Raw genomic sequence first — 14478 nt, 5'->3', positions numbered from 1 at the left:
ATGAATTGGTAATACTGTGTGCGAAAATACAACCATAAATGAACCATAAAAACCGAGAAATTAGATTTTTTTAAAAAGTGTTGGAGGGGGGCAGCAAAACTCAACAAAAACGCAGCAAAACACATGCGTAGAACACTCCAAAACAGCACTATTACTATTATATACAATTATTTACTAGAATTCAACACAAAACCACAGCTAAAACCTCACTAAAACACTGCTAAAAGTAATAAAAATCTTCCATCTCTCTCTCACCGACTGCACTCTGCTGCTCTCTCTAGCATTATAACCTGTCAATAATGACAACTCCATTTTTCTAGGTTCGAGGTTCAACAGGACTAGTTTTGCTTCCAAAGAGCAAAACTAATCCTATTGAACCTCGAAGAACGACCAAAAAGAACAACGACCTGAGCAAATGAGAAACTGTTCTTATTTTAGTTCCAAACTCCAATTTTTTAACAATATTATCCTTGTTACCAAATAGTATAATTAGTAATTTAATGTTTATTATTGCACTAAAACAAAGAGAAAAAGTTGTCATTATTTTTAGGTTATGATCCTATTACTTTAGTGGTCCGGCCCACTTAAGATCCAACGGGGCTAAATGAAGTCTCTGGACACCCCAGCACTAGTGGAACACTCCAAAACTGCACTATAACTATTAAATACAATTATTTACTAGAATTCAACACAAAACCACTACTAAAACCTCACTAAAACGCTGCTAAAAGTAATAAAAAACTTCCATCTCGCTCTCACCGACTGCACTCTGCTGCTCTCTGCCCCGCCCACTTCCACCCCTCCCCCTCAGCCAGTGCAGACCTCTACCATAACGTCATTTGTAGGAGTCGAACACTCCCAATGTCAGCTTTCAGACGCCATTTGAATTTTGTCAACACCAAGAACAGTTCAGGAGTTACAGTAATTTTAATGTAAAATCAAAACGTGTCGTCGGAGAATCACGTCGTCTTCAGAGGGTTAACCGTTCTCTTATGCGTCTTTCATGTAAATATAAGTTCAGACAGCGAAAGCAAATGAAATGTGACGTGCTTTTAATCCTCCGCAGAAAGCGATTCAGGCTGTGCTCTCAATTATAAGAACTATTTCCTCGAATTATCCTGTGAATGCAGACGCAGCGTTTCACACGCACACCCAAACTATAAAAGCCACTGCCAAAAGATCTGCCTGGCCACTGCTGTCGAGTGATTTATACAACACACACTCTCGCTTACACCCCAAAAGATAACACGCAGACAGTCAGGATGGCAAGGCCGACGCTGACTGGCCGTCTGTGGTTTGTCAGCTGAGAGAAGACATTAGGCACCGAGGTGCTGACACCGCCGTTTCATCATCAGATAAATGAGCGGCCCTCTGCCTTTTTTCTGTCCGCTGTCTCTGCCTCTAACTGCCTCCTTTTTCATCTTTTCATCAGGAAAGGAATCGCCGACCTGGAGTCCAGCGCATACATACTGGATGTGTGGATAAAGGTGATTCCTCATACAATAATAATCCCTGGAGGTGTGTGTGTGTGTGTGTGTGTGTCTGTGTGTTTCCTCTGCAGAAGCCTGGGCCTCAGACTGCATCTCCTTAGTTTAGTTCTAAACACTGTGGGCGTTCCTCAAAGTCAGTCAAGGATCCTTCGAAGCTACGTCATCAGATTTCACTGAGGACTGTTTCCATGTCCAGGATCAGGATCAGGATCAGACTGGACTGAGTGTCTTCATCTGGAGAATTTACAAGGATGGTTCTGTAAATCTGGATCCTGTGTGTTGTTAAAATGCCACAATCTTCTGTACAAGTGGTTTAAAGATGTCACTTAATGAAAAAGAACCAAAATAATAGTAAATAAAACCTCAAAGAAGATCAAAACCTGGACGATTTGTCAGTTGTAGATAGATAGATAGATAGATAGATAGATAGATAGATAGATAGATAGATAGATAGATAGATAGATAGATAGATAGAAATAATGAATACCCTTAACAAAAATTAAAAATGAATAATCAACAAAAACATGATGAAAAATAAAAGAAAGCAAGAGAATGGACAAAATAAATCAATAAAATGAAGAAAAATATAGAAAATAATGAAGAACATCATAAAAATGTACAATATATTCAATGCAATGAATGCAAAATTCAATTAAAATTTTTTTTTTTCAAAATGAGCAAAAAAAATTGAGCACAAAAATGAAAGAAAAGTTAAACCAATAATCCAAACATGAAGAAAAATGAAGAAAAACTGAACAAAAATCGTCGATATGATTTTTTTAAAGCTTAAAATAAGCAAAAAGTTTGAAATCACTATAACTAAATACATAAAAAAACGAAGAAAAAAATTAACAAAACTTAAAAAATGAAGAAAAATGAGTAGATAGATAGAGAGACAGACAGACAGACAGATAGACAGATAAGCTTACATATAATATGTATAATATATAATAATATTGCTGTTCTGTGTTTAATCTGCACATTTGGGGTGTGTGTGTGTGTGTGTGTATATATATATATATATATATATATATATATATATATTTTTTTTTTTTTTTTTTTTTGTAGTACTAGTAGTATTGATCATTTCTTTCCATCTACTTTTATTATACTTGCACAGAGCGACTGAAACACAATCATCTCCCTTTGAATAAATAATTCATAAAATATTCAGAATCTGATTGTAATATATTACATTAGGTAAAAAAAAAAAGTTGTTGTTTACTCTTAATATCTCTTTGGAAAAGCCTTTAGTTTTGATGAAAGCATGAATTCAGTGTCGTATGCGTCATTTCAGTACGTTTATCCGATATCATAACATTTATTTCCATCATTTTATGACACATAAAACTAGACCTGACTCAGATCATAACTCTGTAGGCGCTCGGCTCTTCATAACCTACATTTGTTATGGTTTAATGGTATTTACTTGGTGCCTGGGCCCCTATGTTTAAGCCCGAGGATGTCCCATTTCACAAACCGCCTTCATATCTTACATTATTGTATTAATATTTACATTTTACTTGTTTATAAATAAATAAATTAACTGACTTAAAGTGACAAAAAAGTACTAAAATGGTGGACGTAACAGACAAAAATAACAAATATTCTGGGTCAAAACACAAAGCAGACAAGTGTCTAAGCCCGTTCTATCAGCTCATGCAAATAATCTTCGGAAAATACAAAATAACCCGTGGGTTTTTAGTGGTGAGCTGAGGGGGAGGGGCTAACCCTGAATGTTTACAAACAGAAACTGAGAATTCCTGCTGATTAAACCTTTAATATACATCTGACCAACCATGAGACAATGGAATACATAGAGTAGTGAATGAGAGGAAATGAAGGATGACCCCCACGCCATCAGATTACTGCACAGACTGACTCAGTGGGGGGCGAACGGCCCCAAAGACCCTCACCATTTGGTCCGTGGGTTTGGAACCGGGCGGGGCTATTCCTCTGGAGGCTGCTAAAGCCCCTCCCCTCCTTAAATATACACACGCATTCATATGCCAACGCACGCACAGACCGCTATGACTCCCCAGGCGTCGGGCTCTGAAGCAGCTTTCCAGGGTCGCAGGGGGAATCAAGGGGGATTATGGGTGATGACACCAACAACCAAGCCCAAAACACTACTGTTAATCTGTTTCTGTAGAATGGGCTTTTACAGTTTTTCAATATTATCTCTGTAATGGAATTAATAATTTAGGCTAGTATTCTGCTTGTGTGTGTGTGTGTGTGTGTGTGTGTGTGCGTGCGTGTGCGTGTGTGTGTGTGCGTGTGTGTGCGTGCGTGTGCGTGTGTGTGTGTGTGTGCGTGTGTGTGCGTGTGTGTGTGTGCGTGTGCGTGCGTGTGTGTGTGTGTGTGTGTGTGTGTGTGTGTGTGTGTGTGTGTGTGTGTGTGTGCGTGCGTGTGTGTGCGTGTGTGTGTGTGTAGTGACTAGCTTGGCAGATAGATAACAGAATTCCCAAGAAAAAAAGGACGTCAGACTTTTCTACAAAGATTTATTTCATTCAAAAATTCAGAAAAAAATGTACAAAGAAATGGTTTTGTCACAATATCTGGCTGAAGGAAGGGTGTGATCATCATTTGGATTGTCAGGTTGTTCTATTGTACAGTGTGTGTGTGTGTGTGTGTGTGTGTGTGTGTGTGTATACATGGGTGTGCAGGCGTGGGTTGGTGTACAGATGTTGCTGTACACTGGTGTGTATGTATATGTGTATGTGGCTGTATGTATATGGGTGTACAAGTTTGTAGGGGTGTGTTTATGGATAATCATGATCTTCTGTTGTATAATGTGTGGTTAGGCACTAACAGTGTGAGGACTGGAATCTTGGGGGGGGGGGGTGGGACTGGATAAGCAGTGGCTTCTTCAAACTCCCTTTCAGGCACAACAGTTGTTCCTTTCTCTATTATTCTGTTTTTTGTTTTGTTTTTTTCCTGTTTTGTATTATGTTTGTGTCTGAAATAAACTAAACTGCAAACATTCATACAAACTACAATCGCTTCTCAAATTGCATGAATATAACTAGTGCATAAAAATTTACCTAATGGAAAAATGACATTTTCGCCAAAACTCGTTTTTTGATTAAACGTTTTTTCGCTGGCAAGAGGTGGTTTTTCAGGCGTAGTGCAAATTGTATATCATGCAAAACTGCAATGGAAAGAGCTTTTTCTGCAACTAGAGACACATGAATAAAAAAAAAAAAAAAACAGACACTGACGGACGTTACAACAAGCGAAGAAGAAGAGTTTTAAAAGAAACATGGCGTGGTATGTGTGGACACACCAGGAAACCCAATAATTTTTTAATTTAGTACAAGATAGAGGGGTAATATATAATAATAATGAATATATCTGTAAATCAACACCATATTTACATTTATCACCATGTTTAGGGAATGACTTCTCGTGTCATCTCACAATAATAAATTAAAAAATCATTGCATTTGTGATTTAATGGAAAAAAACTGACATTACACATTTCTGTTTTTTCCACATTTAGTAAATATCGGTAAAGTTTTGCGCATACGTCCAATGGAAAAGCGACTTATTCCTTTGTACATTTACATGGCATACATTAAATGAACAGAAAATAAATTGCTAGTTCGAGGTAAATATATTTTAAAATGTATTAAATTAAGTTTATTAAGGCATTTGACTTTGTAAATATTTTATATGTAATGTATACACTAATAAATATGAATAAACAATTGAAACTTGCGATTCTACCTTATCCATCCCATACCAAAACACTTTGCAAAACTCTTTTTATTTTATGCCTTTACATACTGAAAAAAATCCAAAGTGTTTATTGCAAAATAAACCCCCTAGAGGAGCAACAGTGAAGATCTGACAGTTTTATGAAAATTGGAACCCCACTTTAAGGCAGACTTTATAAAGTGGTCAAAAACAGATGTTAATTTTCTGTCCATCTGTTACCTTTTTTTTTTTTTTTTTTCCGGGGTAAAACATTATTATTTTTTTAATCACCCATCTAAAAATGCTCATTATTCCCAGCAAAATGAGGTTTCATTCATCTTTTTACCATAAATATTTGTGAAAGGACAAACACAAATGTAGTAAGACTATCCATCCGGTACCGCTGGGCCCGCCCCTTTACTCCCTAATCCAATGAGAATCGAAAGAGAATCAAATTGATAAGCGATATCGATAATGGAACTGGAATCCCAAAATTCTTGTCCATTCCCATCCCTAATTAAATCCCTGCAGAATAAACATGGATGCACATGTGAAGGTATTCATTTTTTCTTCAATATTTCAACTTCAGCCTTTCAACTAGGCTCAGACTCACCTTCCACGTCACCTTCTATCATCCATCAGCTGTTCTTTTTATTGTATTCCTTACTGCGTTTTTCATTTCCTGCATTTTTTTCCTCCGTGTTTTATCCATCAATCACTTTCCTGGGAGTTAGCTACAGCTTTAAGCCTGATGGGATCCGCAGTCCCCGGAGGAAGCCCAGATGGTTCGACTGGATCTCCTTCCTCTCCTCTCAAGAGCAAAAAGTGCATTTGTATGAGCTGAACGAGCCTGTGAATGTGTGCACGTCTACTCTATTACTGCTCAGGAGGAAATGAGGATTTACGGCTAAGAGCCAGACACGGAGCAGGACCGACATTCGCCACCGATGATGGAGGGAGAACGGCGGTGATGGGAAAACCAGCCTCCGATCCTAGAACCCTCCTCGGCTCTAATTGCACTTGCGACCGTTTTCAAGACCCCTCGTAACGTCTGTTTCATTTCTACATGGTTGAAACACGCTCCGAGGCGGCACATTCACTGATGACAGCTTAAAAACCTGTCCGAGCACATTGACAACAGCCCGAACTCTGTCTGTCCCGTAACACAAACCAGATGACATGCAAAAAAAAAAAAAAAAAGACAAACTGGCGGTGCAGTGTAAGTGTAGCTGCGTCCAATGATGTCAGGCATCACTTAAAGCTTTTATATGTGGATTCTGGCTCGGTCATAAACCCTTAAGTGAAGCCAACTGAACGGCGCTCAAAACGGCTGTAATTGCAGACACCAGTTAAATTTTGGGCTTGCGGTCGACTCTAGCTGCATATATTCCAGCTCACATTTCTGCTGGTCTATGTGTGGGCACGTCGAGGCATGTGTGTGTCGAATACTTTACATCAGGGGTTTCGCATTCAGTTTAGTTCATTCACGGTCTCAGAAAAATAATAACGTAATAACATAGAAATAATAGGGATGCACAATAACTATCGGCACTGATGATTATTGGTCTGATATTGGAAAAAAATGACGTCAATTTGATAATTCCGATAATTAAAGTTTTCACCGATAAACAGAGCCCATAATAATAAATCCAAATTGCTTAGATTTTGCGCATTTCACCAGTACACAGTGCACATTGTTGCAACCGCCATTAAAACCAAGAAGAGGAAGAAGAGGAAAAAGAAGAAGAAGAGGCGTGTAAGTCAAAAGGTTTTTAGTTCTTTACTCTCCGCTACAGCTGTCAGTTGTTTCGTCTGTTTTGGTCCGACAGCAGCAGAAGAAGAGGGACATTCGAAATGCTTAACGTAGCTTAATGCCCCACAACAGTGATCAATCATCACCAAAGTTCATGCGGACATATGTAGCCACGCCCCCTTTCACCTCTGCAAAAATCACAACCCCAGTTTAATGGATGTTGTCCACGTTAAACCTTTTCCTCTCCATAGGGACACATTATAGAGAAAAAGCTGAACAGAGCTTAAAGTGTGAAAACAGCGGTCCATCACCAAATTCTGTCTGTGGACATAAATGATAAGGAACTGAAAACCCTTGGACTATTGTCCATTTGAAGCAGACATACACTTTAGGTTCTGTAGAAGCCTTTATCTGACTATTAACTGAGTTTTACCACTGACTGGAAATAATAAAAGAATTTGAAGAATGGGAACTATTGTTGTTCGGTATCGGTATCAGTTATGAGAAGCAGGAAGTTATCGGTTATGGGTATGTTATCGGGTAAGTTGTATCGGTTGTAAAAAAAAAAAATAAAAATAAAAATAATTATTGTTCATCCCTAATAAATAATGAAAAAAATCATTTTTCTCTGTTTTAGTGCAAAAAAACCCCCCATTAAATTATGAAAATATTTACATTTACAAACTACCCTTTCATAAAAAAAAGATGTGGATAACTTGAAAAAAGTAAAGCGCAATTTTAACAAAATTATGCCTCAATTTATAATTTGTACATGTGTGCTACACACGTTATTGGATCGGAACCTTTGGCGGGTCAGTTTTGGCCCATGTTTGACACCCCTGCTTTACTTGGACTGAGCCCGTGTGCATGTGGATAAACTGAATTAGCGCTGACACCTGATCCTACCTTGTGGTTCTTGCCGTGTCTGTAGACCATCCAGTCCTCCCCGTTGGTGCTGACCTCCAGCTTAAAGGTGGTGACGTAGTACGACTTCTGCGTTTCCTTGGAGATGGCGCCTTGTGTGGCGATGCCGGTGATGACTTTTAAAACATGGAGGTCCACCTGTCGGGAAGGGACGAGGCTGCGAGTTAATACCAGAGTTCATTTTGCACCATTTGACTCCAACATTCATCAAGTTAAAGCAGATGGCGTGGAATTGGTGGAAGAACCGCGATGTAACCATTGGATTCTGAACTGCTGTTTGGAACGCAGTAGTTTGACTGGTGCTATGTTGGCTTTTTAGAGATAGAATTGACCATATTTGGACAAAAGGGAGGGAACAATAGTAGCCTGGGGGTGTTAAAGGTCAGCTAATGCTAAATTTCATCAGGCATTTGCGTAACAAAGTCATTTTACTGTTACTTGTTAGTTTGGACACCCTTAGAATTTTACACAATCTCAAATATTATCATGAAATATTTGCGGCAAAATCTTTCTTGCATTTCAAAAGGTGTGGCTACATCAGACAGACACAAACAAATGCAAATGAATTTCTTTGTTTGTTTGTTTATTGTTAATGATAAAAAAACAAAACATCAAAACGTCATAGAATTAGTGGTCGAACCGTGATGTAACCCATTAGTTTCTCAACTGCTGTTTGGAAACCAGTAGTCTGACTTTTGCTATTTCGGCTTTTTGGAGCTGGAAGTGACCATATTTGGACAAGGGGGTGGTGGACTATGGTAGCCTGGGGGTGTAAAAGGTGAGCTAATGCTAAACGCTATCCCAGTGACTCTAAAACGGTAAATTTCATCAAGCATTTGAATGATTATAATGAAATATTTGCAGAAGAATCTTTTTAGTGTTTCTGAAGGTGTGGCTGCATCAGACAGACGCAAACAAACTTTTATTATTATTTTTTGTTTATTGTTAATAAGAAAAAATAACCAAACTAAACTCTTGAAAGTTTCAACATGTCATGTAAATAGTGGTAGAGATGCGGTAGTGATGTAACCCATTAGTTTCTCAACTGCTGTTTGGAAACCAGTTGTTTGACTGGTGCTATGTTGGCTTTTTGGAGCCGGAAGTGACCATATTTGGACAAAAAAGGAGGGGACTATGGTAGCCGGGGAGCGTTAAAGGTGAGCTAATGCTAAACGCTATCACAGTGACTCAGTAAAACGGTAAATTTCATCAAGCATTTGTGTAACAAAGTCATTTTACTGTTACTTGTTAGTGGAACTTCGTCAACACAACTACAGTAGCGGAGAAAAGGTTTTGGACACCCGTAGAATTTTACGCAATCTCAAATACTATCATGATATATTTGCGAAAAAATCTTCTTTGCATTTCAAAAGGTGTGGCTGCATCAGACAGACACAAACAAATACAACTGTTGTTTGTTTGTTTGTTAATAAGAAAAAAAAAAGAAAAACGAAACTCTTGAAAGGTTCAACGTGTCGTGTTTCAATCCGAGGTAATCGCTGCTGTCCATAAATCATCAAAGCGTCTTAAGGCCATTTCCAACCAATATGAATCCATCATTCTACGCTGAGAAAGATTATTCATGAGACGAAAATATTCAACACAGTTGTCGAACGTTTGATTAGTGGTTGTCCAAGCAGCTTCACCCCAAGGTCAGATCATGCAAAACATGAAAGCTACGGCTCTACAGTGGTGGAAAAAGTATTCAGACACCTTTAAAATAAAATCGTTTTTGTTTCAAAAGGTGTGGCTGCATCAGACAGACACAAACAAATACTTTTCTTTTGTTTATTGTTAATGAGAAAAAATAACTAAAATTCTTGTCAGTTTCAACATGTCTTGGATCAGTTTCATTATTTTGCTGAAACATCCAGTTTTGACTTCAATGGAACTGAGCGTGTGCAGAAAAAACATGTGGGTTGCAGAATGTGTTTAATGTCTTAACAGTGATTGTTGATGTAATGTATCCCAAATGCATGGAGTGAACAAAACCTTTCATCCACCTCTGTACTTTCAGTCAGTGACAATGATTATCATGAACATTTTTTTCTCTTTTGTTTATATTTGTTTTCACACTATCAAAACCCCCCAAAATATTTCAGTGTTTTGTTCTTTTGAAGACTTTAAAACCACAAATAAGCGTCGTTATTTTCATTTTGTCGGGGAAAATCTCAGACTGCACTCATTTTCTTCATCAAAATTCAGACAAAACAAGCACAAAATCAGAGACGGTATGTGTTCTATTCAGGAAATGTGCTGTTTTTGACAAATTTCTAGTCTTTTGTTTCCATCTTATACAAATAATGTAACTGTGTGGTTTCTTAATCCTTCATAATGTAAGTAAAAACATACAGAAGGGAGCATGTGGGTTTGACTTAAGGGTGATTCTTAATGTAATTCATCCCTAATGCATGGGGTGAACAAAAAGATTATTCCACTGCTGTATTTTCAAGCTGTAAAAATGTCTTTTACATATATTTAGATTTCTATATATAAATGTATTTTTATAAAGTTAAGCAAAATGATGTCTGACGAAGCTGCTTGTCGGTCTGAGATCTTTTTAGGGGGTCCAAATAAAACAAATTCAACAAGAATACCTCCAGGAAAATAATTAGTAATTCATCAGATTTACATAGAAAGTCAGAGTAAATCTATTAGAGCCAAGGCTTTTTAAAACAGCCCCTAGTGGTTGTCAGTGGTATTACACTTTACAATACTTCATAACATCCTTGTGCTTTGATTAAAACTGCCAATTCACTGCATATACGTGACTTTCTGCTTTTAGAAAATCCTCTGTGGGTTTCATTCCTTCTATAAAATAACTCCGAACAAAGAAAAACAAACCGACCTGAAAATAACAACATAACATTCGATTAATTCCCTTTGATCTGGATCTAATTCGAATTCTGATCTTACCCTTAAACTCAACTTCTACATTTATCACTAACCATCGCTCACCTTTGCTGCCCTCCTTTCTCCTCCTCCTCCTCGTCTTCCCAGCAGATCGATAGTAATGACCCGGGGCTCATTTTAATTTCCTCCCATACAATAGCTATAATCACCTCCTCGTCCTGATTCTCGATGCTACTCTACGTGTTTGGCATGAGCGTCGAGCTGGTTTTACTCCTTCATTTGAACATCTCTAAAGTAGATCTACATTAGTTTTGCTCCACGGTGCCCACAGAACAACAAATCTATTAAAAATACAAGAGGAATTTTAGAAAATTTCACCCTCCAGTGCATCATTTACATAACAAAACCAAGTACTACGTCCAGTCAGGTTTATTTATAAAACTCTAAACCACAAATCAGAAGGAAATCCACATGGAGTTCTGATTTCCTTTAAATGTTTGATGCAATAAAACTTTTTTGATCTGCACTTAATGTTAAAAGTCTTCTCATTATAGCGTCAACACTACATATCCAACATATCCTCTTGTAAATTAAAATCCCAAAATGAAATATATGAGCATTAGTGGATTTCCTGGTTGAGGACATTTGATCACCAACTCTATAAAAATGGAATTTATAATAATTACATAAAATATGACATTAATTAACATTAAAATATCTAAAATGAGTGTTGTATGAAAATGTCCTGGTTAAGATTTATACCGAAAATCAACTTGTTAGGGTTAAAAAAAAAGGCTTTGGGTGATAAAATAATCTCAAAATGAGGTTTAGGTTGATAAATATGATAAGGTTTGGGTTTTAGGTTATAACTGTGATTACATTAAGGGGATTAAAATGCTTCTTCGTGTTAATAATCTAAAATTTATCTAAATAACCTTCTTTCTTCAGGCTTCAGATGTTACCAGGAGATTCCCTCAGGTGGAGCTTTATTGAATTCTGCATCATAATAAATACTGATGCTGATCCATTTTGAGAAAAATACTGTAATTGTGTACGTTTTACAACATTCGATCATGATTCGGTTGTTAAGTGTGACACTAGTTATGGTTCAGAAGGAGCTACATTCATTTATTTAACGCAGATACAATGATTAGTTTCCACTGTCAGTGTTTTACCTGCAGATGATTGTGATTTTAAGTGTCTTTAATACTGTTTCACTTTACTTCATGTTCATAAATCATTATTTTATTTACCTTCACCTGAACTGGACAGACACAGATATATTAGTGACAAATGAAACAGGAAGTGTGAAAATATGAAACATCTCATAAAAGCCTTATTCTATATCAGGTGAGTCTATAAAGATGCAGTTGAAAGGAGTGATAGTTAGCTATTACGCTAACACTATCATCTGACACTGCTTTTTCTGAGTTGTTTATGACTTATAACTTTATTTACCAGCTTCGTCGTCTTCCTCTGCTCTTCATCATTACATGTGAAATGATAAAATGATAACTGGATGTGTTTTATGGACACAGAGTATTATAGAAGATTGAACAGAGAAGCGAACACAAAAACAGTAAGTGGAGTCATGATGTAACCAGATTAGAGCTAAAACAACATGAGAGCATTAAATGACAACTGTTGACATAATTCATTTTATGTCTTAATATAAATTTGGTATATATATTTTTTCATTTTCTATTGTATTGATCATTTCTTTTTTGTTACTTTTTATTCCACTTGAATGATCCGACTGTAACACCCAATAATTTCCCTCTGGGATTAATAAAGTACTTTGATTCTGATTATTATATGAAATAACACAGGAATATGATTAAAAATTATCAATTTTATTCATATTTTTAATTCAGACTAGTCTAGTCTACTTATAACCAGCCCAACCTTCTACAACACCACCACCATCCTGCATGTATTATCATATTTCTGTATTATCATATTATCTGTTGCATGTAAATATGTCTTATATTTCGAGGACGGTGATTGTTTTTGCCAGTTTCTTGTTTTTAAACTAAGCGTTTGTATAAAATAGAATAAAAGACAAAGCAGGCGAGTCAAGAGCAAAAGATGCGAATGGTTCTTGTGGAGGTTATAACATTTATTCTCCTCCAATGGAGCTGTTGGAACCTGTAGATTAATCAGAACTTGTTGTATGTGTGTGTGTGTGTGCTGTGACAGTGTGTACATGTGTGTGTGTACGTATGTGTATATGTACGTATATGTGTGTGTGTGTGCAGTTCATCCCACGGGGGTTTAGTACAAAACACCAGGGGAGGTAAAACGCAGCATTTGTTATCTGTCAGACAGACAGGTGTTTTAGATTACTTCCTCCTCTCTCTCACACACACACACACACACACACACACACACACACACACACACACACACACACACACACACACACACACACACACACACACACCTGAACGCTTAGGGCCAGAGCGCATCCACCAAGACAACTAATCGATAGTCCGGAACCGAGGAGAAGAACCGATGAGGAGGGAGGAGAGAGGGGACGATAGAGAGAGAGAGGAGGAGAAAGAGAGAGAGAGAGAAATAGAGGAGGTGAAGAATGAACAGGGGGTGAAGAATGAATGGAGAGAGAGAGAGGGAGGAGGAGAGAGACGAGGTGAAGGCTGAATGGAGAGAGAGAGAGAGAGGAAGAGAAGGGGGGGAGAGAGAGAGAAAAGAGAAAGAGAGGAGGTGAAGAATGAATGGAGAGAGAGAGAGAGAGAGAGAGAGAAGCGGGGGAGAGAGAGAGAGGAAGAGAGAGAGAAAGAGAAGGGAGGGAGGGAGAGAGAGAGAGAGAGAGAGAGAAAGAGAGAGAGAGGGAGGGAAGTTAAGTGAGCTGGTTTCTCATCAATCACAGAGCTGTTAGAATAACAGAATAACCAGAACTCCCATCATCCATCTGCACCAGAATAGAATAGAATAGAATAGAATAAAGAAAACTAAGCTAAAGAGTAACAGAGTAGTGTAGAATAGAGTAGAAAAAGGAAAGAGTAGAAAAGAAAACTAAGAACAGAAAAAGAAAAGAATGATAGTTGAGTAGAAAAGAATAGAGTAGAAAAGAAAAGAAGAATAGAATAGAATAGAATAGAATAGAATAGAACAGACAGTGTCCTAAGGAGAGATTTAAACCTCACACGTGGCTCTTGACCAACATGGACACACACACACACACACACACACATGCCTGAGCTGCACATTTCAACAAACAAACACACACACACACACACACACACACACACACACAACCAGTTCAACCAACACATTTGCACACACTGGGTTATAAGAGACCACGGGATGCAATGACAGCTGCTCATCAAGACATGAGCTGCTGCACACACACACATACACATGTACACACACACATACACACACACACACACACGTACACATGTACACACATACACACACACACGTACACGTACACATGCACACTCCTGCAGCGGGCCTGGGCGCTGCTAGGTGTTAACGCAGGGCGACAGCTGAGAGCCTCTGTGGAATGCACTGACCCGACCACAACAGCAGAGACATGGAGATGAGGACAGAGAAGCAGGACGACACACACACACACACACACACACACACACACACACACACACACACACACACACACACACACACACACACACACACACACACACACTCAACAAACAGGTACACACACTTCACATCACAGCCCAGGAGATTAGATTTTACCCCGAAAAGATGCAAATTGATGGAGAAAAAAAA

The 14478-nt window shown here is 37.9% G+C and overlaps 1 protein-coding gene across 2 annotated transcripts in view; it reads right to left on the bottom strand.

Moving 5' to 3' along the window:
• Positions 1–14478, bottom strand: part of LOC115412168 (neuropilin-2-like) — a 208172-nt gene that overhangs the window by 95500 nt on the left and 98194 nt on the right. For both annotated transcript variants that reach the window (XM_030124508.1, XM_030124509.1), the window contains exon 7: positions 7849–8004. In XM_030124508.1, coding sequence (XP_029980368.1) covers positions 7849–8004 — 156 coding nt within the window. The remainder of the gene's footprint in view (positions 1–7848; positions 8005–14478) is intronic.

This window comes from Sphaeramia orbicularis, chromosome 21 (genome assembly GCF_902148855.1).
Source record: "Sphaeramia orbicularis chromosome 21, fSphaOr1.1, whole genome shotgun sequence".
Taxonomy (NCBI): Eukaryota; Metazoa; Chordata; class Actinopteri; order Kurtiformes; family Apogonidae; genus Sphaeramia; species Sphaeramia orbicularis.
The sequence above is the reverse complement of the archived record's forward strand: the minus strand, read 5'-3'. Positions and strand labels throughout refer to the sequence as shown.